Source organism: Oncorhynchus gorbuscha, linkage group LG18 (genome assembly GCF_021184085.1).
Source record: "Oncorhynchus gorbuscha isolate QuinsamMale2020 ecotype Even-year linkage group LG18, OgorEven_v1.0, whole genome shotgun sequence".
Taxonomy (NCBI): domain Eukaryota; kingdom Metazoa; phylum Chordata; class Actinopteri; order Salmoniformes; family Salmonidae; genus Oncorhynchus; species Oncorhynchus gorbuscha.
In genome coordinates this window covers 14,212,229-14,238,511 of record NC_060190.1, presented here as the reverse complement: position 1 = coordinate 14,238,511, position 26,283 = coordinate 14,212,229, and the positions used below count along the sequence as shown (strand labels likewise).

Below are 26,283 nucleotides of genomic sequence, written 5' to 3'. Positions count from 1 at the left end.
AATGAATTAGCAAGATGCATTCTTCTGCCATAAGCAGCAGCAGCTCAACCTTGGATCAGTGCACCGATGACAAGACCTGTCATCATGTAACTGCAGCAGCATAGTTCAATTAGTGCAGTTTATACGAGTTTATATGGGTTATGTATAAATTGTCAATGAATTCTTGCAATGGCCTCCTTATTGTATGTTCATGTTCATCACAGATTCATTCATAGTTCACTATGTTGAACCCGTGTGTGTGTGTGTATTCAGAATAGTTGATTCCAAATCAGTAATGGGTTAATTATGAATTTGATAGTTCAAATTCAGTATTATAATGCAAAATCATCACAAATGTGTATTCATTACGTAGCAATTATTTTAGTAATAGATTGATTGAAAAATGTTAGCAATTAAATTAGATGATTCAATTTAGAGTAGGCTAGCCTTGGGGTGTAATGCAAACATGATTCCCTTAACAGAGGAGAAAGGAATAGTTCTGGAAAATTCGACTGAAATCTGTGTGAACCCCATATCATTTATTTATTTATTTTTTTCATTTTGAGAACTGTTTCTGCTAGCTAGCTAACTAAACCTGATTCTAGCCACACACACACTGGTGGGGGACAAAGGATTTTGGGGTGAGTTTGCTGGCCATTACTTTCACTTGCTTGCTATGTGAACTAACCAAAATATGAAACGCAATAATATTCATTAATTGATTTATGTTGAATCGTCTTTCAATTTTATGTCAAGAATGTATGTAAAATGCCACTTTTGTTTGAATAACAGATTTACAGATGCATGCAAGGTGATGATGTGACTATATTGTGACAGCTCTAGCTAGAAAATAGCGCTTATTCATATATAGCGTATGAGGTAGTGGCTAGCATGGTGCTTGCTAAATTATTTGATCCAAGGTTTTCCACTGCTAAATCCACATCCAAAACGGTTCGGGTATAGTCACTGTTAATCTGCTGTTTTACCGCCTCAAATCAAAATAAAATTGTTTCAGTGACAGCTAGATAGCTAACGTTAGATTGCTTTAATCTGAATGCTTAGTGGCTAGCTAATGCGAGCTACCTGACAACGTATGCGGTGTATCAAATACAATATTCTGTATTTTAGCTATGGTTAAATAATTTAAACTGCAGATTATTCGCCTTATCCACAAGTTAGCAAGATAACTGATTGTGTTATCTACGTTTGCATACTCATCATCTATTGATCAGATGGTCCAAGTTAGCCAGCTGGCTAGCTATAGCTAGTAGCTGCATACTACTAATAAAGTAGTTACTCAACGTTACTAGCCTCGCTAGCTAGCACAGCTGGGTGTCAGCCAACTACGCAAGATGACAGCGCTTTATTTTACAGCAAATGCATTTCCATTTATCTGATTTATTTGCGTATGTGCAATTATAAGCAAATGCCATTCCAAATAGTGTAAGCGATATTTTTGGACGCGAACAGCTTGCTAGTAGTCACATCAAACCCCTGTCATGTTCATGCCCGTCCACTGACACTGTTGTGAAGTTGCACATACGTCGCCTGACATCATTTTGGCACCAACATCTCTTTTGTTCTCCCTCTCAAGCTATTAACTTTATTTTCTATTCAATTGTAGAAGTACTGTAATAACAAATGAAGTTAATGAAACACCTAAATGCTTTTCCCCCATTATAATGTGTTTATTACAGACCCAAATGACTGGAATAAACTGATACAATTCTTCCTCTCTGCCAAGATGTCAAGTAAGAAATTGTTTGCAATTATACAAGTTTAGCCATCAGATAATGAAAATATGAGTACTTCTGTTAGGTCTCTGACAAAGCTGGGCAACTATGGCTACAAAAGTGATCACAATAAAATAAATGTAGTTTCTGCATGAAATATTAGTTTCTGGTAGGATATATGATTTCCTTGTATTATAATTGATAGGTTAATAATTTTCCGTCATGTATTTGCTGAGAGAGAAATAGAAAAATCACAAAATTCAGATCTACCTTGAAAGGACTGATTTAATCAACATTGAGAGATGTAAAGGGGCCCTTTTTGCCTTGATTTTAACATCTGACCTTTTCTTTCATAACAGAAAGAGAAAGAGAAAGGCCATATGCCCCTCCCCCTCCCCCAGCCCCTACAACAGTAAGTATTTCTGATGGCACATGGGAAGCCTTTTGGAAAGGGATGTCCAGTAATAACATTCATGCCATCTATTATCTTTCAATGTTAACTTGCTACTGTCCATTTTGAGAGGCACACATTTTTGGGGGCTAACTTGTTTTTAAAAGTGGAATCCATTTGGCCAATTAATACGGTATACCCTGCAGATAGTCCCTGTTACCGCAGTAGAATTGGTCAATGCAATAAGCTTTGCAATCTCAGATAATAAGCTCCACTCCCTAAGATGTGAGGTACCATATACAACATACTGTAGACTACACATTATTTTCCTTACAAACAACACTAATGTATAGATAACATTGCCGTCTTGATTTATCCTTCTTGTTGGTTTAGCATGAGTGCAAGTCTTTTTCAGTAGATTGTTTTTTTACAGCTTTTCAACATTCATGTTTTCGCCAGTTTTTTCATTGATTTTGTCATGCTTTACCCCATTATTTTATGTCGTTTCTCATCTGTGTTTCCGTCTCATTTGTTTCCATCAGCAATTGCCCAACACCCCTGGGTTTGTGGGGTACAACCCCTACAGCCATCTGGCTTACAACAACTACAGGCTGGGAGGGACAACAAGCAACAACAGTCGGGCGACGGTAGGAATAACGACGTAGAGAAAACACCGGGATGAAAACGCCAGACACAGAAGGAAACTAACATCAATATTTAAAATAACCATCTAGTTGGATTGAAACAGCCTAATCTAGCTTGCTTAGTGAAACTCAGTAATATCGTATATGCAGATATAAGCTATAACAGCTCTTGACAACTTTGCTCTTTGGCTTTGTTTAGAAATAATACTTTTTCCAGGGCTTATAAGGGCAGACATTCTTGAACACACAGACACGATGATTCGTCTAACCCATTCCATTACCAAGGCTTTCTGAGATGTATGCCATCCCAACGCTCCTCTTGCTGCCTTCATCATACTAGTGCAGACCGGCCAAGTGTCCATCTGTGTGTATTCAAAATTGCTCGATCCTGCCCTTCAAAGTCTGCATTGCTGACAGCCATGCTAAGTAACCCATGCCATCAGTGTTGCCATGGCATTATAGACCCAATGCTTGGCATGGGTTTCGGGCTGCTACGGGAATAATACAGTCGCTGCATGTAAGCTGTGGTTGGCACTCGGATTCTAATAATGGCATCATGTCACGCAGTGTGCAAATCTCAGCTTTAGGGAGATTTTGTATTTTCTTCAATCAGTGTTACTCAATCATAGTCACCGTGTGACTTCTGTGCACTGTCTGGGCTCAAACAGGCTTTAATTAAATGAAGGTGATTGGACTGAGGGTGTTGTAGTTTGATTTTTACATATACTTTGTTGAAGGTTGGATGATTAACTATGCGGATGCATATTTTCCTGCAGGGTGGTTCTCAGTCGAGACTTTGCATAGTGTCAAATTGTATGACTAGACATTTTTAGCACCTGTTGGTGTCCTAACTTTGACTTTTAATCTAATAAGTGCCTTTTTATTTCCCAGAATTCTTCAGGAATAAACATTCCAAAGCCACCCAAGCCACCAGACAAGCCGTTGATGCCATACATGCGATATAGTCGCAAGGTAAGTTGTCTCCACGTGACATTACCTAAACCCAAACTGCTCCATCGTGCACACCATTGCGAGACATATTAAAATACTGTACTATACCCTTACAACACGCAACACTTTAGCCAGGGTTAGGGACGAGCACTCTTAATGTACACTGCACATCATCTGCCTGTCCATGGAGGTAGGTGTGAACTGTGAAACTAGACATACAGCAGCCTAGCCATTAAGAGCACTACAGACAGACTATGGGATATCTCCCTGGAGATGGAGTTCAAACACGGCCTCCATAGGTTTATGACCTATCTGCTTAGAGATAATGAGCCCCTGTCTGGTTCTCATCACCAGGTTTGGGATCAAGTAAAAGCCTCCAATCCTGATCTGAAGCTATGGGAAATTGGGAAGATAATCGGTGGCATGTGGAGGGACCTCACTGATGAGGAGAAACAGGATTACTTGAATGATTACGAAGCAGAGAAGGTTGGTTTGTTTTACCGGGGTGTTTATTTACGGGGTTGTTACGGGTGACCAGTAACAAGTGTCTCCAGCAGTTGTCAGAAGGGTCCCTCCAGTCATCATTCCTTCCTTTGTAAAAAAATAAATACTGAGTAACTTTTCTTCAATGTTGAATAGTTTGTTTTGCATTGAAGGGGCACATGTCAGATCTTTGTCTCTCCTCTACAGATTGAGTACAATGAGAGCATGAAGGCCTACCACAACTCTCCAGCTTACCTGGCTTACGTCAACGCTAAGAGCCGCGCCGAAGCCGCTCTGGAGGAGGAAAGCCGACAGCGCCAGTCTCGTCTCGACAAGGGCGAGCCGTACATGAGTATCCAGCCAGCAGACGACCCAGATGGTAAGACGCTCTCAGCACTACTAGTATTACCATGTCAGTCACACTCTGGTTCCCACACCATGGTTCAGCAACTGTAACATCGTCTTGGTGTCAATTTCTATCCCTGCACTACCTCTTCGTGTTTGTCACATTTGCTACTTCACCTTATAGGCCACGCTCCATTTCAGTTCTGTAGTATAAGTCTGGGCCCTGTATTTGAGATCAATGGCTTCACTGAGTTCCAGTAAGAAGCAAGGCAACGCACATCACATAGAAACATACATCAAAACTGGACTTCGGAATTACACCCAATAGGAAATGATGCTTGTCTCGTATCGAGCTGGATAATGGTATACAGAAAATGCATAAAAAATCTTGTGGTAATTGGAAACACCCAAGATATAAAAATGTGATAGTTTGTATCCCTATGGATTCATTTCTCAACAAGCTGTACATAGATTTGCCACATCAGTTGCTTCATAGATGCAGAGAATGGGGAGAGTCGGAACAAATTGTTCCGTTGGAGAAAAAGCACCAAAACAAAATCATAAGTGAGGATCAACCGATGGAACAGGGCGTTGGATGAAGACTATCATTTTTCGAATGACGTCTTTCTCCACCATAAAATGTACGATGTTATTATGAAGCCAAAATTGTATTTCTTGCTCCCAAATGCACAGACAATCAAATGCACCATCTTACCCCCACTGCGATTTTCAAAGGGTAGCATCCTTCACAGACTTCAAATGAAAGAGGTGTTTGACTACTACAATAAATCACTTTATTTATTTACTCACTGCAGTTTGGGATTTTGTTTGTCAGTTGAATGACTTTTGGCCCAACGTGGAATGAATGAATTCTCCATGTGTTCAATAAGAAGTTGACCTTATTAAAGAGACAATTTCTTCTCCTACATTTATGACTTACTTTGATGTTAGTGTTATAGAGGACAGCTTCATTTGACTCTGGATTTAAAAGAAAAGTGTCATGTACTTAGAGCTTGGATGTTCCCTTAGTTTTCGCAATATCCTCTACTTTTTCTGGGAAATAATAAGAGCATGAGCGCCAATAAAAACCACTAAGACGTTTATGGAGTAAATGAGGAAGGTTTTTCAGAGTTAGAGAGAGAGAGAAAGATGTATCTTTAACTCTCTACCCACCCACACATGAATATCAATACCATTCACCACAACAATGTTGAAACCTCCTTTGCAAATGTGTATATTCAAGTATATTCATGCAACAAACATGCAAACAGCCAAATATGCAGACATTTCCTACTGCTATAAATGATTTAACCAAACGTAGGTATGTCAATGTTAAGCTATGTCCAATTAAGATATGCCAGATCAGATTTCTTTCCTGAGGCCGACCACATCTATACTTATTGGGTGGGATCTCTCCACTCTTTCCCCATTGACAGTTGTGTTCATTGAGCTCTGATAGACACATAGCACCCGCCACATGCCTTTTCCTTTCTCCTTCCCAGATTACGACGATGGATTCTCCATGAAGCACTCGGCTGCCGCCCGTTTCCAGCGCAACCACCGCCTGATCAGCGAGATCCTGAGCGAGAGCGTGGTCCCCGACGTGCGCTCCGTCGTCACTACCGCCCGCATGCAGGTCTTGAAACGGCAGGTCCAGTCTCTTATGGTGCACCAGGTACGCTACGCTACGCTGGGTCTGTCAGTCCTCAGTCAGTCTTCTATCAGTCTTCCTACAGAAATACAGATATTACTCTACTTAGCACTATTAAGTTGGATGTTCCCAGTCATGGTGTTATTGTCATGGTAACCTGGATATCAAATCCTTTCTTCTTATTTGACAAATGAGTAATCATTAAAAACAGGTAATCAGTCCGGTAAATTGGCAGGTCTCTCTCTGTGTGTCTGGTCCACAGAGGAAGCTGGAGGCGGAGCTACTTCAGATTGAAGACCGCCACCAGGACAAGAAAAGGAAATTCATCGATGCCACAGAGTCTTTCACCAGCGAGCTGAAAAGGGTATGGAATCATCATCCAGGAACTTGTGTTGCACATAGTAAATATTACAGTGTTGACCTCAGACCAGTTCTGCATTGTAGATATCTTCAGCTGCTAACTTTATCCACGTGTCCTGGCTAACATGCGGCGTCATCACTTAGAATTTGTAGACTGACTCGTTGCAGTTCTGAATCCAGATACTGCACTGTATAGTGAATGCACTGTGTAGTCCATACCCCAGGTGGCGCCATTTACTTAGAGTCCATCTACTTCCTCTATGCTTCACAATGGGCAATTCAATGAAATAAAACGATTGAAAGGGGAATATTTAGTAAGTTGTACAACTGAATGCGTTCAACTAAAATGTGTTTTCCGCATTTAACCCAACCCCTCTGAATTAGAGAGGTGTGGAGGGCTGCCTTCATCGACGTCCACGGCGCCCAGGGAACAGTGGGTTAACTGCCTTGCAATGTAGTATCATTGTAGAGGAAATAGGAACTGTGCCAAATCTGATCAAGGTGGCAACATTAATCACGGTGTACTCACTAATCACAGTCCATGTTACTAATCACAGTTGCACAGGTGTGAGATTGATTGTGAGATTAAGAGCATTAATCCCCAGAATTAATCCCCCGGTGGGGAGACTCAACATATTGCCACTCTGCGCCCAGCTGTGTTGTATGAAAGTGGAGGTGGACATGGAGAAGATATCTGCAGAGGTCGCTGCGGCAGAGGATGCATCCCGCAGGCGTATGTCGGAGCGGGAGAAGGAGGCGTCCATGTCCTCTTGCCTGGAGGAGGAGGAGAAACCAGTTGGCCCGTCAAACGGCAGCAAGAGCCAGCAGGAGTCTTTCAGTGACATCAGCAACAAGGAGAGAGAGGAGACTGAACCCAGCCCCATGGATACTGGTGGTGAGGCCCAACAGTATTAATCACTAAACCGTATGGTCTTTTAATGTATGGTTCTGGTCAGGGTCTGGTCAGGTCCCCTGAGTTAGGTATTCTCTCTTCGGTAGATGCTTATTTTGGAAGATTGTCTGCTGAGCGCATTTTACAATGTTAATTTCACACTTGAAACTATATTGGTCCAAACGTGTTTGCTGTCTCCTAATATTTCCTGCTTTCTTGGTAACAGAGAAGTCAAAGGCCACGGAGGAGTCGACGGCTCGTCCTGCCAGTGAGGTTGAGGAGGGGGCGCCGTCAGAGGACAAGGAGAGTGTTCCAGAAGGGGTGATGGAGGAGGGCACCAGTGACAGTAACACAGGGTCGGAGACCACCTCTGCCGTGACGGAGGACGCCCCGCCCAGCGAGCCAGCAGCCTCAGAGGGGCCGAGCAGGGCACGCCCTACCGCCCACTGAGGTTTCGACCTATGACCTTTGGGTCGAGAAATGTCCATGATGCATCACTCCATCTCTACAGTCACACTCTGATGATAACACATTGCACATTAGTATCTATGTGAACAAAAGCTGTGTTTAGATGGGTTTTTATTTCTGCTAGGAAGTTTTATGCAATTGGTTGAATCTTCAGAGCTCTGTTGGCAGGGTCAAAATAGACCTGCTGTCAATTTGCAAAGCGCTTCAAGTCCTCAAAGCAAAGCAATTATCCCAACTAAAGTGAATGATGTCTAAATTGAGTCACAATAAAGCCCACGTGAATTCCCCGTAATTCCCTCACAGACCGCAGTGCCAGTCGAAAGCAACCATCCATCACCTGTCACTATATCAAAACATATCTCCTGTCTTATTCTATGGTACTATATCTGGCAGACATCAGATCTTACCAATTGAGGCTGGTTGTAAAAACTGTCACAAGAAATGAGTTGTTCAATGTTTAATTACTTGTTCTTTGGAGTGTAATGTTGCTTTCAATGTTATTTTTGCATGGTGTCGCAACTCCTCTAATGGGAGAGTTTGCTTTAGTAGCGGAGGGAGTGGGGCGACTCCTCTGCCCAATATTCTTTCATGTTTACTCTAAGTATCAGTATTAAGTGACAGTATTGTCTCAGGAGTTAATAGAAATAAGTAGTTGTTTTCATTATTTATTATTATTATTGTGTATTGCGAGTCCTGGGCCCAGTCCATCCGTCCACCAACCTGTTGTAATGCCACGAGTCCATCCATGCTGTACAGTTTTACCAGTCAGTGTTCCAAAGTCTGCTAGCTCTCAATCAAATCAAAAGCGGTATGCTTAGAACAACCTTTCAGTGTTATGTTATTATGACCAGTAGTACAATGTTCGACCCAGAACAAACTCTTAAATGTTAATATGCAATGTAATAAGCAGTGTTGCAAGGTTTGCGTGAACGCGAGTGGTTTTCCATCTCATCCTAAAGCAACTTGAAGAGCAGAGTGAGTCATCAACATACTGTCTTAAAAATTGATTTTGTTTGACATATTTATACCAATAAACTTTTCTACCCTGACATGTAGTTGTTGACGATAGGTTTGTTTTCAATGTCTCACGCATTGTGTATAGAATGGTAATCATTTACAGTGGCGTGTTTGTTCATATTAACAGTTATTCCCACACTCAGGCTGAGGTGACAAGAGGATAATTCTATGTTGGAATTAAAATCAAATGTATTTGTCACATACACATGTTTAGCAGATGTTATTGCGGGTGTAGTGAAATGCTTGTGTTTATAGCTCCAACAGTGCAGTGAAATCTAACGGTAATATCTAGCCATTTCACAACAATACACACAAATCTAAAGGAATGGAATTAAGAAAACATCAATATTTCGGCGAGCAATGTCAGAGCGGCATAGACTACAATACAGTAGAATAAGAGTACAGTATCTACAGTTGAAGTCAGAAGTTTACATACAGATTAGCCAAGTACATTTAAACTCAGTTTTTCACAATTACTGACATTTAATCCTACTAAGAATTCCCTGTCTTAGGTCAGTTAGGATCACCACTTTATTTTAAGGATGTAAAATGTCAGAATAATAGTAGAGAGAATAATTTATTTCAGCCTTTATTTCTTTCATCACATTCCCAGTGGGTCAGAAGTTTACATACACTCAATTAGTATTTGGTTGCATTGCCTTTAAATTGTTTAGCTTGGGTCAAACGTTTTGGGTCGCCTTCCACAAGCATCCCACAATAAGTTGGGTGAATTTTGGCCCATTCTCCCTGACAGAGCTGGTGTAACTGAGTCAGGTTTGTAGGCCTCCTTGCTCGCACACGCTTTTTCAGTTCTGCCCACAAATGTTTCTATGGGATTGAGGTCAGGTCGTTGTGATGGCTACTCCAATACCTTGACTTTGTTGTCCTTAAGCCATTTTGCCACAACTTTGGAAGTATGCTTGGGGTCATTGTCCATCTAAAAGACCCATCTTGCGACCAAGCTTTAACTTCCTGACTGATGTCCTGAGATGTTGCTTCAATATATCCACATAATTTTCCTCTCTCGTGATGCTATCTATTTTGTGAAGTGCACCAGTCCCTCCTGTAGCAAAGCACCCCCACAACATGATGCTGCCACCCCCTGTGCTTCACGTTTGGGATGGTGTTCTTCGACTTGCAAGCCTCCTGTTTTTCCACCAAACATAACAATGGTCATTAATGCCAAACAGTTCTATTTTTGTTTCATCAGACCAGAGGACATTTCTCCAAAAAGTACTATCTTTGTCCCTATGTTCAGTTGCAAACCGTAGTCTGGCTTTTTTATGGCGGTTTTGGAGCAGTGACGTCTTTCTTGTTGAGCGACCTTTCAGGATATGTTGATATAGGACTCGTTTTTACTGTGGATATACCTGTTTCCTCCAGCATCTTCACAAGGTCCTTGTGTTGTTCTGGGATTGATTTGTGCTTTTCGCACCAAAGGACATTACGCGGCTCCTTCCTGAGCGGTTTAACGGCTGCGTGGTCCCATGGTGTTTATACTTGCGTACTATTGTTTGTAAATTGCTCCCAAGGATGAAGCAGATTTTCTTTCTGAGGTCTTGGCTGATTTCTTTTGATTTTCCCATGATGTCAAGCAAAGAGGCACTGAGTTTGAAGGTAGGCCTTGAAATACATCCACAGGAACACCTCCAATTGACTCAAATTATATCAATTTAGCCTATCAGAAGCTTCTAAAACCATGAAATCCTTTTCTGGAATTTTCCAAGCTGTTTAAAGGCGCAGTCAACTTTGTGTATGTAAACTTCTGACCCACTGGAATTGTGATACAGTGAATTATAAGTGAAATAATCTGTCTGTAAAGATTTGTTGGAAAAAGTATTTGTGTCATGCACAATGCAGATGTCCTAACCGACTTGCCAAAACTATAGTTTGTTAACAAGAAATTTGTGGAGTGGTTGAAAAACGAGTTTTAATGACTCCAACCTAAGTGTATGTAAACTTCCGACTTCAAATGTACATATGAGATGAGTAATGCAAAATATGTAAACATTATTAAAGTGATATTAAAGTGACAAGTGTTACATTATTAAAGTGGCCAGTGATTCCATGTCTATGTATATAGGGCAGCAGCCTCTAATGTGCTAGTGACGCCTATTTAACAGTATTTAACCGTCTGAAGGAAGTTGTTTGTCAGTCTCTCGGTCCCAGCGTTGATTCACCTGTACTGACTTCACCTTCTGGATGATAGCGGGGTGAACAGGCAGTGGCTCAGGTGGTTGTTGTCCTTGATGATTTTTTGGCCTTCCTGTGACATCGGGTGCTGTAGGTGTCCTGGAGGGCAAGTAGTTTCCCCCCTTGATGCGTTGGGCAGACTGCACCACCCTCTGGAGAGCCCTGCGGTTGTGGGCTGTGCAGTTGCCGTACCAGGCGGTGATACAGCCCAACAGGATGTTCTCAATTGTGCATCTTTAAAAGTTTGTGAGGGTTTTAGGTGCCAAACCATATTTCTTCAGCCTCCTGTTTCTTCAGCCTTCTCAACCAGCCTTCTCAACCTGAGGTTGAAGAGGTGCTGTTGCGCCTTCTTCACCATTTCAGTTTGTCAGTGATGTGTACGCAGAGGAACTTAAAGCTATCCACCTTCTCCACTGCGGTCCTGTCGATGTGGATAGGAGGGTGCTCCCTCTGCTGTTTCCTGAAGTCCACAATCATCTCCTTTGTTTTGTTGACGTTGGGTGAGAGGTTATTTTGCTGGCACCACATTACCAGGGCCCTGACCTCCTCCCTATAGGCTGATAATTAGGTCTACTACTGTTGTGTCGTCTGCAAACGTGATGATTGTGGCCTCCTGAGTGGCGCAGTGGTCCAAAGCAGGTAGAAGATAAACAGATAAGAGAGACAGGTAGAAGATAAACAGAGAGACCAGTAGAATATAAACTGATAAAGGTACCACTACAGTCTGTGTCACTAGAGATTCTGGGTTCGAGTCCAGGCTCTGTTGCAGCCGGCCGCGACCAGGAGACCCATGGGGCGTCGTTCAATTGGCCCAGCGTCGTTAGGGGAGGGTTTGGCTGGCAAGGATGTCCTTGTCTCATCGTGCACTAGTGACTCCTGTGGCGGGCAGGGTGCAGTGCATTTTGACATGGTCACCTGGTGTATGGTGTTTCCTCCAACACATTGGTGTGGCTGGGTTCCAGGTTAAGTGGGCATTGTGTCAAAAAGCAGTGCGGTTGGGTTGCGTTTCGGAGGATGTACGGCTCTTGACCCTCCCCACTTCCGAGTCTGTATGGAAGTTGCAGCGATGAGACAAGACTGTAACTACCAATTGGATACCACGAAATTGGGGAGAAAAAGGGGGTAAACAAGAAACTTGATGATTGAGTTGGAGGTGTGCATGGCCATGAAGTCATGGGTGAACAGGGTGTATAGGAGGGGGCTGAGCAGGCATACTTGTGGGGCCCCAGTGTTGAGTATCAGCAAGGTGGAGGTGTTGGGAGCGGCCTATCAGGAAGTCCAGGACCCAGTTGCACAGGGCGGGGTTCAGGCCCAAGGCCTCAAGCTTAATGATGAGCTTGGAGGGTACATAGGTATTCCTCTTGTCCCGATGGGATAGGGCAGTGTGCAGTTTGATGGCGATTGCATTTTCTCTGGATCTATTGGGGCGGTAAGAAAATTGAAGTGGGTCTAGGGTGTCAGGCAAGGTAGAGGTGAAATGATCCTTGACTGGTCTCGCAATACACTTAATGATGACAGAAGTGAGTGCTACAGGGCAATAGTCATTTAGTTCAGTTAACTTTGCTTTCTTGGGTACAGGAACAATGGTGGGCATCTTAAAGCATGTGGACATGTAGACTGGAATAGGGAGAGATTGAATACGTCCGTAAATACTCCAGCCAGCTGGTCTGCGCATGCTCTGAGGACTGGGTCGGCAGCCTTACAAGGGTTAACACTCTTAAATGTCTTACTTACGTCGGCCACGGAAGAGAACCCACAGTCCTTGGTAGCGGGCCGAGTCGGTGGCACTGTGTTATCCAACAGCTTATCATACACAATCTACGGCACCCAATACTGATCACAGATTTGATACTATTTGTTAAAGATGTGGTCCACTGGTCTGTGTCCTCTGATCTGCAAGGTACAAGGAAGTGGGTTTCCTGTTTTCAATATTGCACCACTCTTTCCAGCTGTCTTAGTAGTGTTATAATTTGTAGTTAACATTTTAACCAACAGTATTTATATTGTATTGACCTGATGTGAGCAAAAGAGACAGGTAGAAGATAAACAGATAAGAGACAGGTAGAAGATAAACAAATAAGAGAGACAGGTCGAAGATAAATAGATAAGAAAGACCAGTAGAATATAAACTGATAAAGGTATACAGCTACAGTCGTCTTCCTGCTAGCACACTTAAAAAAAATGTCTGTCACTTTTGCAGCTAGATACCATGTGTAGGAACCATACCAACAGCCCCATATCATTTTAATTAGTAGGAAATACATTCTCATTCAAATCAACATCCATGATGCGTGGGCCGGTGACCTATTGAGTTTACCCATGAGTGTACCAGTCAAATTGTTGCAGCTCTTAATTGTCCGTTATAATAATTATATTTCTATGATCAGCCTTTTGCAATAGTGATGAGATTTGTCACAGCTTTACCTTAGGTGCAGAGATGCACAGTCGTCCCTCTGCAGCAGTCACCTGTTGCACAGAATTGTGGTTAGTGTTTCTTGGCTGGGTTCTTTTCCTGAGCGCCTTGAAAACTCAAAGCTGCAACCGCACAGGCAGACAGGTGTGCAGCTTGTGCAGAGTTGATGGAAAGTAGGGGAGAATAAGACTGAACGTGCCCTTTACTGACCAAGACAAACCAAGACAGCAGTGGAACTGCCACCACTGCCTAAACAAAAGTGTTGTGGTGGTAAACACAATGACAAACGTATACTGTATGAGTATTGGTGCAAGGGACATTTGGAGAAATTACTGAGACTTTTGTGTAAATCACTTATTTGTTGAAGTTGTCAAAGGGGACATGAAAAAACATTAGTATATCTATATGATTTTGGATTAGACACGCATGAAGCGTTGACTGTAATGAGTCTATCTCACCTTAGAAGTACATATCAGCGACTTGCTCTGGGAGGCCTGTTTTGTAGCTGTTGGTTTGGCAAACACCCAGAATTGGTATAAGACACTTAAAAATAGTCCCTTCAATGCATGAGGTTTACAGAATGAGCATCGCTCTTGTTTGTTACTTACTTGTGCAGTATTTGTTTTTTAGTTATATTTGTACTTTTATTCTAGCTAAATGTAACTCAAAGTGGGTTATTTGCTATGCTTGTCATGTTTTGTCATAGATTGTCATGTCTTGTCCCTGTGCTTTCTCTTCTATTCGTTTCCCCCTGCTGGTCTTATTAGGTTCTTTCCCTCTCTCTATCTCTCTCCCTCTCTCTCTCTCTCTCTATCGTTCCGTTCCTGCTCCCAGCTGTTCCTCATTCTCCTAACTACCTCGTTTACTCTTTCACACCTGTCCCCTATTTTGCCCTCTGATTAGAGTCCCTATTTCTCCCTCTGTTTCCGCTTCTGTCCTTGTCGGATCCTTGTTTGCTGTACTGTGTCCTTGTTCCGTCCTGTCGTGTTTTTGCCTTCTTCAGATGCTGCGTGTGAGCAGGTGTCTCTATCTGCTACGGCCTGCGCCAACCCGAAGCGACCTGCAGTCTGTGGTCGCATCTCCTGTTGTTCCCCTCTACTGTCTAGAGGATTTCAGTTATTCCTGTTTGGACATTACCAGTGAAAGAATTCAGGATTAATCGTTTTTTGTTAAGACTGGAATAAACTCTGTTTCTGTTAAATCGCTTTTGGGTCCTCATTCACCTGCATAACAATGCTAAAGATTTCATTTTAATACAGACTTTGTAAAACAGCCTTTTCATCCAACATATTAGTACACTCTTAGAAAAAAAAGGTGAACCTAAAAGGGTTCTTCATTTGTTCCCATATGAGAACCCTTTGAGTAACCCTTTTTGGTTCCATGTTGAACCCCTTTGGTCTCAGAGGGTTCTAAATGGAACCCAAAATAGTTCTACCTGGAGCCAAAAAGGGTTCTACCTGGAACCAAAAGGGGTTCTCCTATGGGGACAGTCGAATAACCCTTTTGGAACCCTTTTTCTAAGAGTACATACAGCACATGTATTGTAATGATAAGCAGTATGCCCAGACACTGAGCTTTTCCTTACCTTCATCCCTGCTCCACCTGAAAGTACAGGCAGGTGTGGGGATAAACTGCAGATAATAGAAAATAGTAGACAAAAGTTTAAAAAAAATACAATTAAAATCAATGTCTAATGGCTTTTAATCCAACATCAGCTGTAAACTCAGTCAGAAATGGCATGGCCAATTTCATCAACATCTAAGCCTATTGTTAAGTTTTATTTTTTAATTTTACCTTTATTTAACCAGGCAAGTCAGTTAAGAACACATTCTTATTTTCAATGACGGCCTGGGAACAGTGGGTTAACTGCCTGTTCAGGGGCAGAAGGACAGATTTGTACCTTGTCAGCTCGGGGGTTTGAACTCGCAACCTTCCAGTTACTAGTCCAACACTCTAACCACTAGGCTACGCGAGATGAGAAACCAAGTCTATACCGATTTAGGACCTATATATTGTATTCTAAATGAACCGATGTAGCCCATTCTTCACTGTGGACTACAAAAATAAGCCTCAACAGCACAAGCGTAATGGTGTTATCTTTCTAGTGACTGTGTGTTGAAAATAGAACAGACAATACATTTTCCTCAACCACTGTGGTCACTGAGATCTTTGTGTGTCTGAGTGTCTGTGCTGAACAACATGAACACTAATTTCCTCTCATAGCGTGCAATAGCTGTATGCAACAGTTCAACAGGAATGTTCAATAGGTAGTAAATCACCAACTACAAGCAGGATGCAGTTCTATCTCTCTGTACTGTCATAGATTATACCTCAAATTGTTCATTTGTCAATTTCCTGCACACTCCTGCACAATGCGTAAAACCAACAACATTTGCATTCACTCTCATTCCTGTCTCAGCCTCCAGTATTTATGCTGCAGTAGTTTATGTGTCGGGGGGATAGGGTCAGTTTGTTATATCTGGAGTACTTCTCCTGTCCTATTCGGTGTCCTGTGTGAATCTAAGTGTGCGTTCTCTAATTCTCTCCTTCTCTCTTTCTTTCTCTCTCTCGGAGGACCTGAGCCCTAGGACCATGCCCCAGGACTACCTGACATGATGACTCCTTGCTTTCCCCAGTCCACCTGGCCGTGCTGCTGCTCCAGTTTCAACTGTTCTGCCTTATTATTATTCGACCATGCTAGTCATTTATGAACATTTGAACATCTTGGCCATGTTCTGTTATAATCTCCACCCGGCACAGCCAGAAGAGGACTGGCCACCCCACATAGCCTGGTTCCTCTCTAGGTTTCTTCCTAGGTTTTGGCCTTTCTAGGGAGTTTTTCCTAGCCACCGTGCTTCTACACCTGCATTGCTTGCTGTTTGGGGTTTTAGGCTGGGTTTCTGTACAGCACTTTGAGATATCAGCTGATGTACGAAGGGCTATATAAATACATTTGATTTGATTTGATTTGATTAATCATTGTTTTTTACAAGACACCGAGAGAGTAACTATGATCCAGGGGCCCTTTTTTTTGTGTAGTTCAAAGGAGAAACTAGCGCCTCACACAGCCTCATCTAGACTTGCGGGCTGTCCCTCTACTTTCACAACCTGTGTACTGAACGAAAGCGCAGTAGTAACTCTCAATCAACATGACCGCTGTCAAAGGTGAGAACATCATTCAATGTTTCATACAATTTCATAACTGTGGAAAAGTGATTTGAACCTCTTAAATAGTTGATTATTCATATGATATTAGCTCTACTGTGGGGCAGGTTTAGCAAAACAGTGTGTCCAGTCAATTGTTGCATGCATGTAGACAATAAAATATGAAAATAGAAAATAGGAAATGTGCTTCCGTTAGGTGAACATAGTGTATGTGATGTAGGGTGCTAAGATGGAAAGGCTGATAACAAGCCATACAGCTGTATAGCTACAGTAGGCTGTGATCATTAAATTGAGCTTCTACTTCTTATTAACACAATATCTGTGAATCGCTGACATCTGCTGCCCTTGTTTAATTAATGTTTAGGGAGAGTGTTAATTCACTTTTTAAGTGATTCAAATCAATTGAGTATAGAAATACTGAAACTGGAACCAGGTTTGTAAGACTGAGATGTTTGCAGGTACAGCCCCAGTTCACTCATGATATGTTTTGTAACCGAGTCACTTCTGTTTTGACGGATTGAGAATTTCCAGGTTTCTGATCATGAGATTTCTTTTATATATATTTTTTTATTTCACCATTATTTAACCAGGAAGGTCAGTTGAGAACAAGTTCTCATTTACACCTGCGACCTGGCCAAGATAAAGCAAAACAGTGCGACAACACAGAGTTACACATAAACAAACGTACAGTCAATAACACAGTAGTGTGTGTGTGTGCAAATGGAGGTAGGCAATAAATAGGCCATAGAGGCGAAATAATTACAATTTAGCATTAACACTGGAGTGATAGATGTGCAGATGATGTTGTGCGAGTAGAAATACCGGGGTGCAAAAGAGCAAGAGGTTAAGTAATAATATGGGGATGAGGTAGTTTGATGTGCTATTTACAGATTGGCTGTGCACAGGTACAGTGATCGGTAAGCTGCTCTGACAGCTGATGCATAAAGTTAGAGAGGGCGATACAAGACCCCAGCTTCAGAGATTTTAGCAATTCGTTCCAGTCATTGGCAGCAGAGAACTGGAAGGAAAGGCGGCCAAAGTAAGTGTTGGCTTTCAGTTGTGTCACTTCCAGTTGCTGCAGGGGGTGCTAAGATGATGGTCAGGTTTTTTAAATTATTATTTTTTTAAAATTGAACCTTTATTTAACCAGGTAGTCTAGTTGAGAACAAGTTCTCATTTACAACTGCGACCTGGCCAAGATAAAGCATAGCAGTGTGAACAGACAACACAGAGTTACACATGGAGTAAACAATTAACAAGTCAATAACACAGTAGGAAAAAAAAGGGGAGTCTATATACATTGTGTGCAAAAGGCATGAGGTAGGCGAATAATTACAATTTTGCAGATTAACACTGGAGTGATAAATGATCAGATGGTCATGTACAGGTAGAGATATTGGTGTGCAAAAGAGCAGAAAAGTAAATAAATAAAAACAGTATGGGGATGAGGTAGGTAAAAATGGGTGGGCTATTTACCGATAGACTATGTACAGCTGCAGCGATCGGTTAGCTGCTCAGATAGCAGATGTTTGAAGATGGTGAGGGAGATAAAAGTCTCCAACTTCAGCGATTTTTGCAATTCGTTCTAGTCACAGGCAGCAGAGAACTGGAACGAAAGGCGGCCAAATTAGGTGTTGGCTTTAGGGATGATCAGTGAGATACACCTGCTGGAGCGCGTGCTACGGATGGGTGTTGCCATCGTGACCAGTGAACTGAGATAAGGCGGAGCTTTACCTCGCATGGACTTGTAGATGACCTGGAGCCAGTGGGTCTGGCGACGAATATGTAGCGAGGGCCAGCCGACTAGAGCATACAAGTCGCAGTGGTGGGTGGTATAAGGTGCTTTAGTGACAAAACGGATGGCACTGTGATAAACTGCATCCAGTTTGCTGAGTATAGTGTTGGAAGCAATTTTGTAGATGACATCGCCGAAGTCGAGGATCGGTAGGATAGTCAGTTTTACTAGGGTAAGTTTGGCGGCGTGAGTGAAGGAGGCTTTGTTGTGGAATAGAAAGCCGACTCTTGATTTGATTTTCGATTGGAGATGTTTGATATGAGTCTGGAAGGAGAGTTTACAGTCTAGCCAGACACCTAGGTACTTATAGATGTCCACATATTCAAGGTTGGTGCAGGCAGCAAACGGTGGAAAAGCATGCATTTGGTTTTACTAGCGTTTAAGAGCAGTTGGAGGCCACGGAAGGAGTGTTGTATGGCATTGAAGCTCGTTAGGAGGTTAGATAGCACAGTGTCCAAGGACGGGCCAGAAGTATATAGAATGGTGTCGTCTGCGTAGAGGTGGATCAGGGAATCACCCGCAACAAGAGCAACATCATTGATATATACAGAAAAAAGAGTCGGCCCGAGGATTGAACCCTGTGGCACCCCCATAGAGACTGCCAGAGGACCGGACAGCATGCCCTCCAATTTGACACACTGAACTCTGTCTGCAAAGTAATTGGTGAACCAGGCAAGGCAGTCATCCGAAAAACCGAGGCTACTGAGTCTGCCGATAAGGGGTAGTGGTAGCCAGATGGAAAGCATGGCCAGCCGTAGAAAAATGCTTATTGAAATGATCGATTATCATAGATTTATCAGTGGTGACAGTGTTTCCTATCCTCAGTGCAGTGGGCAGCTGGGAGGAGGTGCTCTTATTCTCCATGGACTTTACAGGGTCCCAAAACTATTTGGAATTAGTGCTATAGGAAGCAAATTTCTGTTTGAAAAAGCTAGCCTTAGCTTTCCTGACTGACTGAGTATATTGGTTCCTGACTTCCCTGAAAAGTTGCATATCGCAGGGGCTATTCGATGCTAATGCAGAACATCACAGGATGTTATTGTACTGGTCAAGGGCAGTCAAAGTCTGGGGTGAACCAAGGCCTATATCTGTTCTTAGTTCTACATTTTTTGAATGGAGCATGCTTATTTAAGATGGAGAGGAAAGCACTTTTGAAGAGAAACCAGGCATCCTCTACTGCCGGGATGAAGTCAATACCCTTCCAGGATACCCGGGCCAGGTTGATTAGAAAGGCCTGCTCGCTGAAGTGTTTTAGGGAGCGTTTGACAGTGATGAGTGGAGGTCGTTTGACCGCGGACCCATTTACGCACGCAGGCAGTGAGGCAGTGATCGCTGAGATCCTGGTTGAAGACAGCAGAGGTGTATTTAGAGGGCAAGTCTGTCAGGATGATATCTAAGAGGGTGCCCATGGTTACGGATTTAGGGTTGTAACTGGTAGGTTCCTTGATCATTTGTGTGAGATTGAGGGCATCTAGCTTAGATTGTAGGATGGCCGGGGTGTTATACTTGTCCCAGTTTAGGTCACCTAACAGTACAAACTCTGAAGATAGATGGGGGGTGATCAATGTCTTGGGCACAGATGGGGGCCTATAACAGCAGCAATGGTGAGAGACTTGTGTCTGGAAAGATGGATTTTTAAAAGTAGAAGCTAGAATTGTTTTGGCACAGGCCTGGATAGCATGACAGAACTCTGCAGGCTTTCTCTGCAGTACATTTACATTTACATTTAAGTCATTTAGCAGACGCTCTTATCCAGAGCGACTTACAAATTGGTGCATTCACCTTATGACATCCAGTGGAACAGCCACTTTACAATAGTGCATCTACATATTTTAAGGGGGGAGGGGGTGAGAAGGATTACTTTATCCTATCCTAGGTATTCCTTAAAGAGGTGGGGTTTCAGGTGTCTCCGGAAGGTGGTGATTGACTCCGCTGTCCTGGCGTCATGAGGGAGTTTGTTCCACCATTGGGGAGCCAGAGCAGCGAACAGTTTTGACTGGGCTGAGCGGGAACTGTACTTCCTCAGTGGTAGGGAGGCGAGCAGGCCAGAGGTGGATGAACGCAGTGCCCTTATTTGGGTGTAGGGCCTGATCAGAGCCTGGAGGTACTGAGGTGCCGTTCCCCTCACAGCTCCGTAGGCAAGCACCATGGTCTTGTAGCGGATGCGAGCTTCAACTGGAAGCCAGTGGAGAGAGCGGAGGAGCGGGGTGACGTGAGAGAACTTGGGAAGGTTGAACACTAGACGGGCTGCGGCGTTCTGGATGAGTTGTAGGGGTTTAATGGCACAGGCAGGGAGCCCAGCCAACAGCGAGTTGCAGTAATCCAGACGGGAGATGACAAGTGCCTGGATTAGGACCTGCGCCGCTTCCTGTGTGAGGCAGGGTCGTACTCTGCGGATGTTGTAGAGCATGAACCTACAGGAACGGGCCACCGCCTTGATGTTAGTTGAGAACGACAGGGTGTTGTCCAGGATCACGCCAAGGTTCTTAGCGCTCTGGGAGGAGGACACAATGGAGTTGTCAACCGTGATGGCGAGATCATGGAACGGGCAGTCCTTCCCTGGGAGGAAGAGCAGCTCCGTCTTGCCGAAGTTCAGCTTGAGGTGGTGATCCATCATCCACACTGATATGTCTGCCAGACATGCAGAGATGCGATTCGCCACCTGGTCATCAGAAGGGGGAAAGGAGAAGATTAATTGTGTGTCGTCTGCATAGCAATGATAGGAGAGACCATGTGAGGTTATGACAGAGCCAAGTGACTTGGTGTATAGCGAGAATAGGAGAGGGCCTAGAACAGAGCCCTGGGGGACACCAGTGGTGAGAGCGCATGGTGAGGAGACAGATTCTCGCCACGCCACCTGGTAGGAGCGACCTGTCAGGTAGGACGCAATCCAAGCGTGGGCCACGCCGGAGATAGATTAGATTAGAGATGCAGTAGATTGCATCTCCGCCCCTTTGGCAGTTCTATCTTATCAGAAAAAAAAATAGTTAGGGACTCTCATTCCCTAATGAGGTAGCTTTCCTAAGCCATGATTCAGACACGGGTAGGACATCCAGGTTGGCGGAATGTGCTGAAGCAGTGAATAATTTTTTTTTAGGGAGGAGGCTTCTAATGTTAACATTAACAATGTTCAGCTAGCAGGCCGGGATAGCAGGCTAGCAGATGGGCCTCAGGGGGACGTGCTAAAGGGGTATTTTTGATTGTGTTTTTTGTTTCTTTCTTTCTTTTTGCCTCTTTAGAAAAATGATATTTTTAATGCTTTTCATATTTGGGTTGGTGCATCCCCTTCTGTTACCACCAGATGTCCTTGCTATGTCTTTGTTGCACACTGGACAACAGGGCTCCTCAATTACATTAATCCGTGTGAATATTTTTCTTTGGGTGAATGGTCACAGGTCCAGAACATAGTTATAAAAGATTTGCACACTGCAAATTAATTGCAGAAATCCCAAACACTTTGAGCTGATTTCCTGGTGATTTTCTGGTGATTCTCTAGTGTTTTATGTCCAACAACAAACACTATGCTCAGGAAACTTGGGGGCCAAATAAAATCACCTGTGGGATGAATTTGGCTTATTGGCCACTTATCGGGGAACCCTGCAGTACAAGCTAAATACCGAACAGTTGAGACAACTCAAATGTATTATTGACACTTAGAAAAACAATTCATGCTAATAACAAGGGACATCAACTCCTACGTATCATCATAAGTGACGTGTCTTGAACCCTTTCCAAAGGTTGTTCTTATACAGTGGCTTGCCATAGGATTTACCACCTTCACATTGTACCTATTTCGTAACATTACAACCTGGAATTAAAAATAGATGTTTTGGGTGTTTCTATCATTTGATTTAAACATGCCTACCACTTTGAAGATGCAACATTTGTTTTTTTTTGTGAAACGACCAAGAAATAAGACAAACTGAAAACTTCAGCGTGCAATACTATTCATCCCCCCAAAGGCAATAGTTTGTAGAGCCACCTTTTGCAACAATTACAGCTGCAAGTTCCTTGGGGTATGTCTCTATAAACTTGGCACATCTAGCCACTGGGATTTTTGCCCATCATTCAAAGCAAAACTCCTCCAGCTCCTTCAACCTTGATCTGTACTTCTCCACAACTTTGTCCCTGACTTGTTTGGCGAGCTCCTTGGTCTTCGTGGTGCCGCTTGGTAGTGCTCCTTGCTTTGTGGTGTTGCAGACTCTGGGGCCTTTCAGAATAGGTGTATATATATATATGCTGAGATCATGTGACAGATCATGTGACACAGATTACACACAAGTGGACTTTATTTAACTAACTATGTGACTTCTGAAGGTAATTGGTTGCACCAGATCTTATTTAGGGGCTTCATAGCAAAGGGGGTGAATACAGTTGCATGCAACACTTTTCCATTTTTAAGAATTTTTTGAAACAAGTCATTTTTTAAAATGTCACTTCACCAATTTGGACTATTCTGTGTATGTCCATTACATGAAATAAAAATAAAAATCTATTTAAAGTACAGGTTGTAATGCAACAATATAGGAAAAACGCCAAGGGGGATAAATACTTTTGCAAAGCACTGTAGTCAACTAACATATCAGTCTATTTATCGATCAACTGATACTTTAGAGCTTTAACCACACCTTATCTGATTTTCAGATACACAAATCTTAGTACCAGCTCTGCTGATCTGGACCTACTTTGAGGTAAGAACCATGTATGAACAGTCTTCAGTATGCCATACCATATCATACAATATAATTTGTATGAAGTATTAATAGTCTTTTGATATAATTTTTTAGACAATCAATTATCTTTATAACTCTAACACAATCTACCCACAGAAACGCACAAACACTACACTGGTACTAACCACAGTCTTTCATTCGAGAGCATACTGTATAGCACATCTTCTTCTCAGGAAGTGGTATACTCATCTGTACATTGTGTCTGCTTTATTTTGGACCCAGTTCCCTGAACATGAACACTAATCAATTTGAACAACATTTTATTAGAATTCAAGGCATATGATTACACCAGTCAATCATCAATTATCCTGATTTACAGTATGTCCCATTGTCTTTTTTTCAGACTTGCTTCTCTCAGAGTGAAAAAATGACTACAGAGTTCATCACTGATTACACTGATTACCCCACAGACAAGACTGACTTGGATTATGATCATTGGACCCAGCAATGCCAGAAGGAATCCAACCGCCACTTCCGCTCCTGGTTCATGCCCACCTTCTACTCCATCATCTGCTTCCTCGGTCTGGTCGGTAACATCCTGGTGATCGGTACCTACGTCTACTTCAACCGGCTGAAGACCGGGACCGATGTGTTCCTGCTCAGCCTGTCCGTCGCCGACCTGCTGTTTGTCGTGTCGCTGCCCCTCTGGGCGACCAACTCCATGACGGAATGGGTGCTGGGGCTGTTCATCTGCAAGGCAATGCATACCATCTATAAGGTCAGCTTCTACAGCGGCATGTTCCTCCTCGCGTCAATCAGCGTGGACAGGTACGTTACTGCAAATGAGAAAGCGTTCTCAAAGACTAACCTGGTTAAATAAAAGCCTGATCGAAACGTGTTGCAGTGTGCGTCCTGCTGTGACCTAATAGGCTGATCTGCTCCTATCTCTGCTGGGACCTAATAGGCTGATCCTATTTCTGCTGTGAGCTAATAGGCTGATCTGCTCCTATTTCTGCTGGGACCTAATAGGATGATCTGCTCCTATCTCTGCTGGGACCTAATAGGCTGATCCTATTTCTGCTGTGACCTAATAGGCTGATCTGCTCCTATCTCTGCTGTGACCAAATAAGCTGATCTGCTCTTATCTCTGCTGTGACCAAATAAGCTGATCTGCTCTTATCTCTGCTGTGACCGAATAGGCTGATCTGCTTTATCTCTGTAAATATTTGTATATGGTTCACTAAAGTATTATATGAGCCTGCTATATAAAGCCTACTTTATGTCATTTTTCCGACAGGTACTTCGCCATCTCCAAGGCCGTCTCTGCCCACCGCCACCGCTCCAAGGCCGTGTTCATTAGCAAGGTGACCTCTGTGGTTATCTGGGTGATGGCGCTGATCTTCTCTGTGCCCGAGATGTCCTACACCAACATCAGCAACAAGACCTGCACCCCCTACACTGCCGGCTCAGACCAGGTGCGTGTGGCCATCCAGGTGAGCCAGATGGTCTTGGGGTTCGTTCTGCCGCTCCTAATAATGGCCTTTTGTTACGGCGCCATTGTGAAGACCCTGTGCCAGGCCCGGAGCTTTGAGAAGAACAAGGCCATCAAGGTGATCTTCACTTTGGTGGCGGTTTTCCTGCTCTGCCAGGTGCCCTATAATCTGGTACTGCTGCTGACCACTCTCGACGCGGCTAAGGGGGGCAGCAAGGACTGCCTCTATGACAACATCCTCCTCTGCGCCGCTGACATCACCCAGTGCCTGGCTTTCCTGAGGTGCTGCCTCAACCCCTTTGTGTACGCGTTCATCGGGGTGAAGTTCCGCCGCGACCTCCTGAAGCTGCTGAAGGATCTGGGCTGTATGAGCCAGGAGAGATTTTTCCAGTACACCTGCGGCAAGAGGAGCTCAGCGGCCGCCATGGAAACAGAGACCACAACCACTTTCTCCCCCTAAAGCTGCCAATGCAGCCTAATCTGTCAGCCTTTTCGACATGGACAAGATCTTGTACACAGCCTATGTTTATTTCTGACTATATTTAAATATTTTTTTGTAAGTGTTCTATAGATCACTGAAAAGGTCTAAAGGACATGTATGCTTAAATTATCAGGCAGCTTACTTGTTGCCACTAGGTATTGATTTAGATCAAGTCTGTACCATTCCATTTTTTCCTGTTATAGAGCTGCCAGTGGAGGACTAGCACTGTAAATACTCAATGTCTTTGTATTATTTCTGTGTTGTTTTTAGTCTTATTTCCCGAAGTCTAGTAAATAAATAAGAATTTAAAAAAGGTGTGCTCTGGTCTCATTTGACCACTTGTTCATCAACTCACATGAAAAAAGACTAAAGTATACTATGGTATAAATACTGTAGTGTTTTTGTGGTATTCACTGCAGTGTTTTTGTATACTTTACTGTATACTGTAGTATTTACAGTTAACTATAGTATAAATACTGAAGTAAAAAAAATGTATCTACTATAGTAATTAATTCAGTGTTTCTGCGTATTGTACTTTACTGTAGTGTTTCTGCAGACTAGTATACTGTAGTATTTACTGTAGTGTTTCTGAAGACTATACTGTAGTAATATTACTGTTTTTACAGACATGTTTTTTTTGTTTTACTATCTTTGAAATAGAAGTGGAGTCTTTCTCCTTCAAGAAACCTACTGGAGAAATATTAAAACAACACATTTTTCATAATCTGTAAGTAGGTAGGACTGGGGTCTGAACCACTAGTTTGGTGCTTCTGCTCTTTTCAATAACCTGAAGGGAAATTAATATATGGTCTATACTTGGCATGTATTTTTCTCACTTATGGGTGGCACAAATTGCATACAGGGGAGGGGAATGGGCAGGGTATATGCAAATTAAACACTGCAGTGTTTACTATAGTAAAAAAAGGATTGTTTTTGTGGACTGTAGTGTTTTTACTGACATTGCTGTAGTATTTACTACAGTGCTTCTTTTGCAGTTAATACTGTAGTATTTACTATATCCTACAACATTCTATATTAAGTACTACACATGATCGAGGGATTCTACAGTGTGGTATAGTATTCTACAGCAGCGGTAGACAACCCTGGTCCTGGAGGGCCACAGGCACTTCATGTTTTTGGTTTAACTGACCTGGAAG

General features: G+C 42.9%; 2 protein-coding genes across 4 annotated transcripts; both read left to right on the top strand.

The window, feature by feature from the left end:
- Positions 1 to 226: 226 nt before the first annotated feature.
- LOC124004076 (SWI/SNF-related matrix-associated actin-dependent regulator of chromatin subfamily E member 1-like) lies at positions 227 to 8,946 on the top strand. 3 transcript variants are annotated; one of them, XM_046312852.1, is made up of 11 exons: positions 227 to 620; positions 1,677 to 1,730; positions 2,072 to 2,124; positions 2,646 to 2,750; positions 3,639 to 3,719; positions 4,053 to 4,184; positions 4,389 to 4,560; positions 6,029 to 6,201; positions 6,440 to 6,541; positions 7,192 to 7,432; positions 7,656 to 8,946. In XM_046312852.1, exons 2-11 carry the CDS (start codon positions 1,724 to 1,726, stop codon positions 7,877 to 7,879), a joined length of 1,290 nt encoding a protein of 429 aa, XP_046168808.1. In that variant the 5' UTR covers positions 227 to 620; positions 1,677 to 1,723; the 3' UTR covers positions 7,880 to 8,946. The 3 variants fall into 3 exon arrangements, with proteins under 3 accessions (XP_046168808.1, XP_046168809.1, XP_046168807.1); XM_046312853.1 differs by lacking the exon at positions 227 to 620 and adding an exon at positions 646 to 930; XM_046312851.1 differs by lacking the exon at positions 227 to 620 and having other exon boundaries at positions 646 to 1,730.
- A 7,455-nt stretch (positions 8,947 to 16,401) lies between these two features.
- Positions 16,402 to 25,433, top strand: LOC124003573 (C-C chemokine receptor type 7-like). The gene is made up of 4 exons (XM_046311929.1): positions 16,402 to 16,685; positions 23,125 to 23,171; positions 23,557 to 23,981; positions 24,451 to 25,433. Exons 1-4 carry the CDS (start codon positions 16,670 to 16,672, stop codon positions 25,103 to 25,105), a joined length of 1,143 nt encoding a protein of 380 aa, XP_046167885.1. The 5' UTR covers positions 16,402 to 16,669; the 3' UTR covers positions 25,106 to 25,433.
- The last annotated feature ends 850 nt before the right edge of the window (positions 25,434 to 26,283 follow it).

What these genes read in the sequence shown, in the direction of transcription:
- LOC124004076 (XM_046312851.1), top strand. Translation starts at nt 1,643, where the DNA reads ATGCTTTTCCCCCATTATAATGTGTTTATTACAGACCCAAATGACTGG. An exon ending in ATGATTACGAAGCAGAGAAG is followed by an intron (nt 4,185 to 4,388) that starts GTTGGTTTGTTT and finishes TCTCCTCTACAG; the next exon opens with ATTGAGTACAATGAGAGCAT. An exon ending in GCCAGCAGACGACCCAGATG is followed by an intron (nt 4,561 to 6,028) that starts GTAAGACGCTCT and finishes TCTCCTTCCCAG; the next exon opens with ATTACGACGATGGATTCTCC.
- LOC124003573 (XM_046311929.1), top strand. An exon ending in TGATCTGGACCTACTTTGAG is followed by an intron (nt 23,172 to 23,556) that starts GTAAGAACCATG and finishes TCTTTTTTTCAG; the next exon opens with ACTTGCTTCTCTCAGAGTGA. An exon ending in GCGTCAATCAGCGTGGACAG is followed by an intron (nt 23,982 to 24,450) that starts GTACGTTACTGC and finishes TTTTTCCGACAG; the next exon opens with GTACTTCGCCATCTCCAAGG.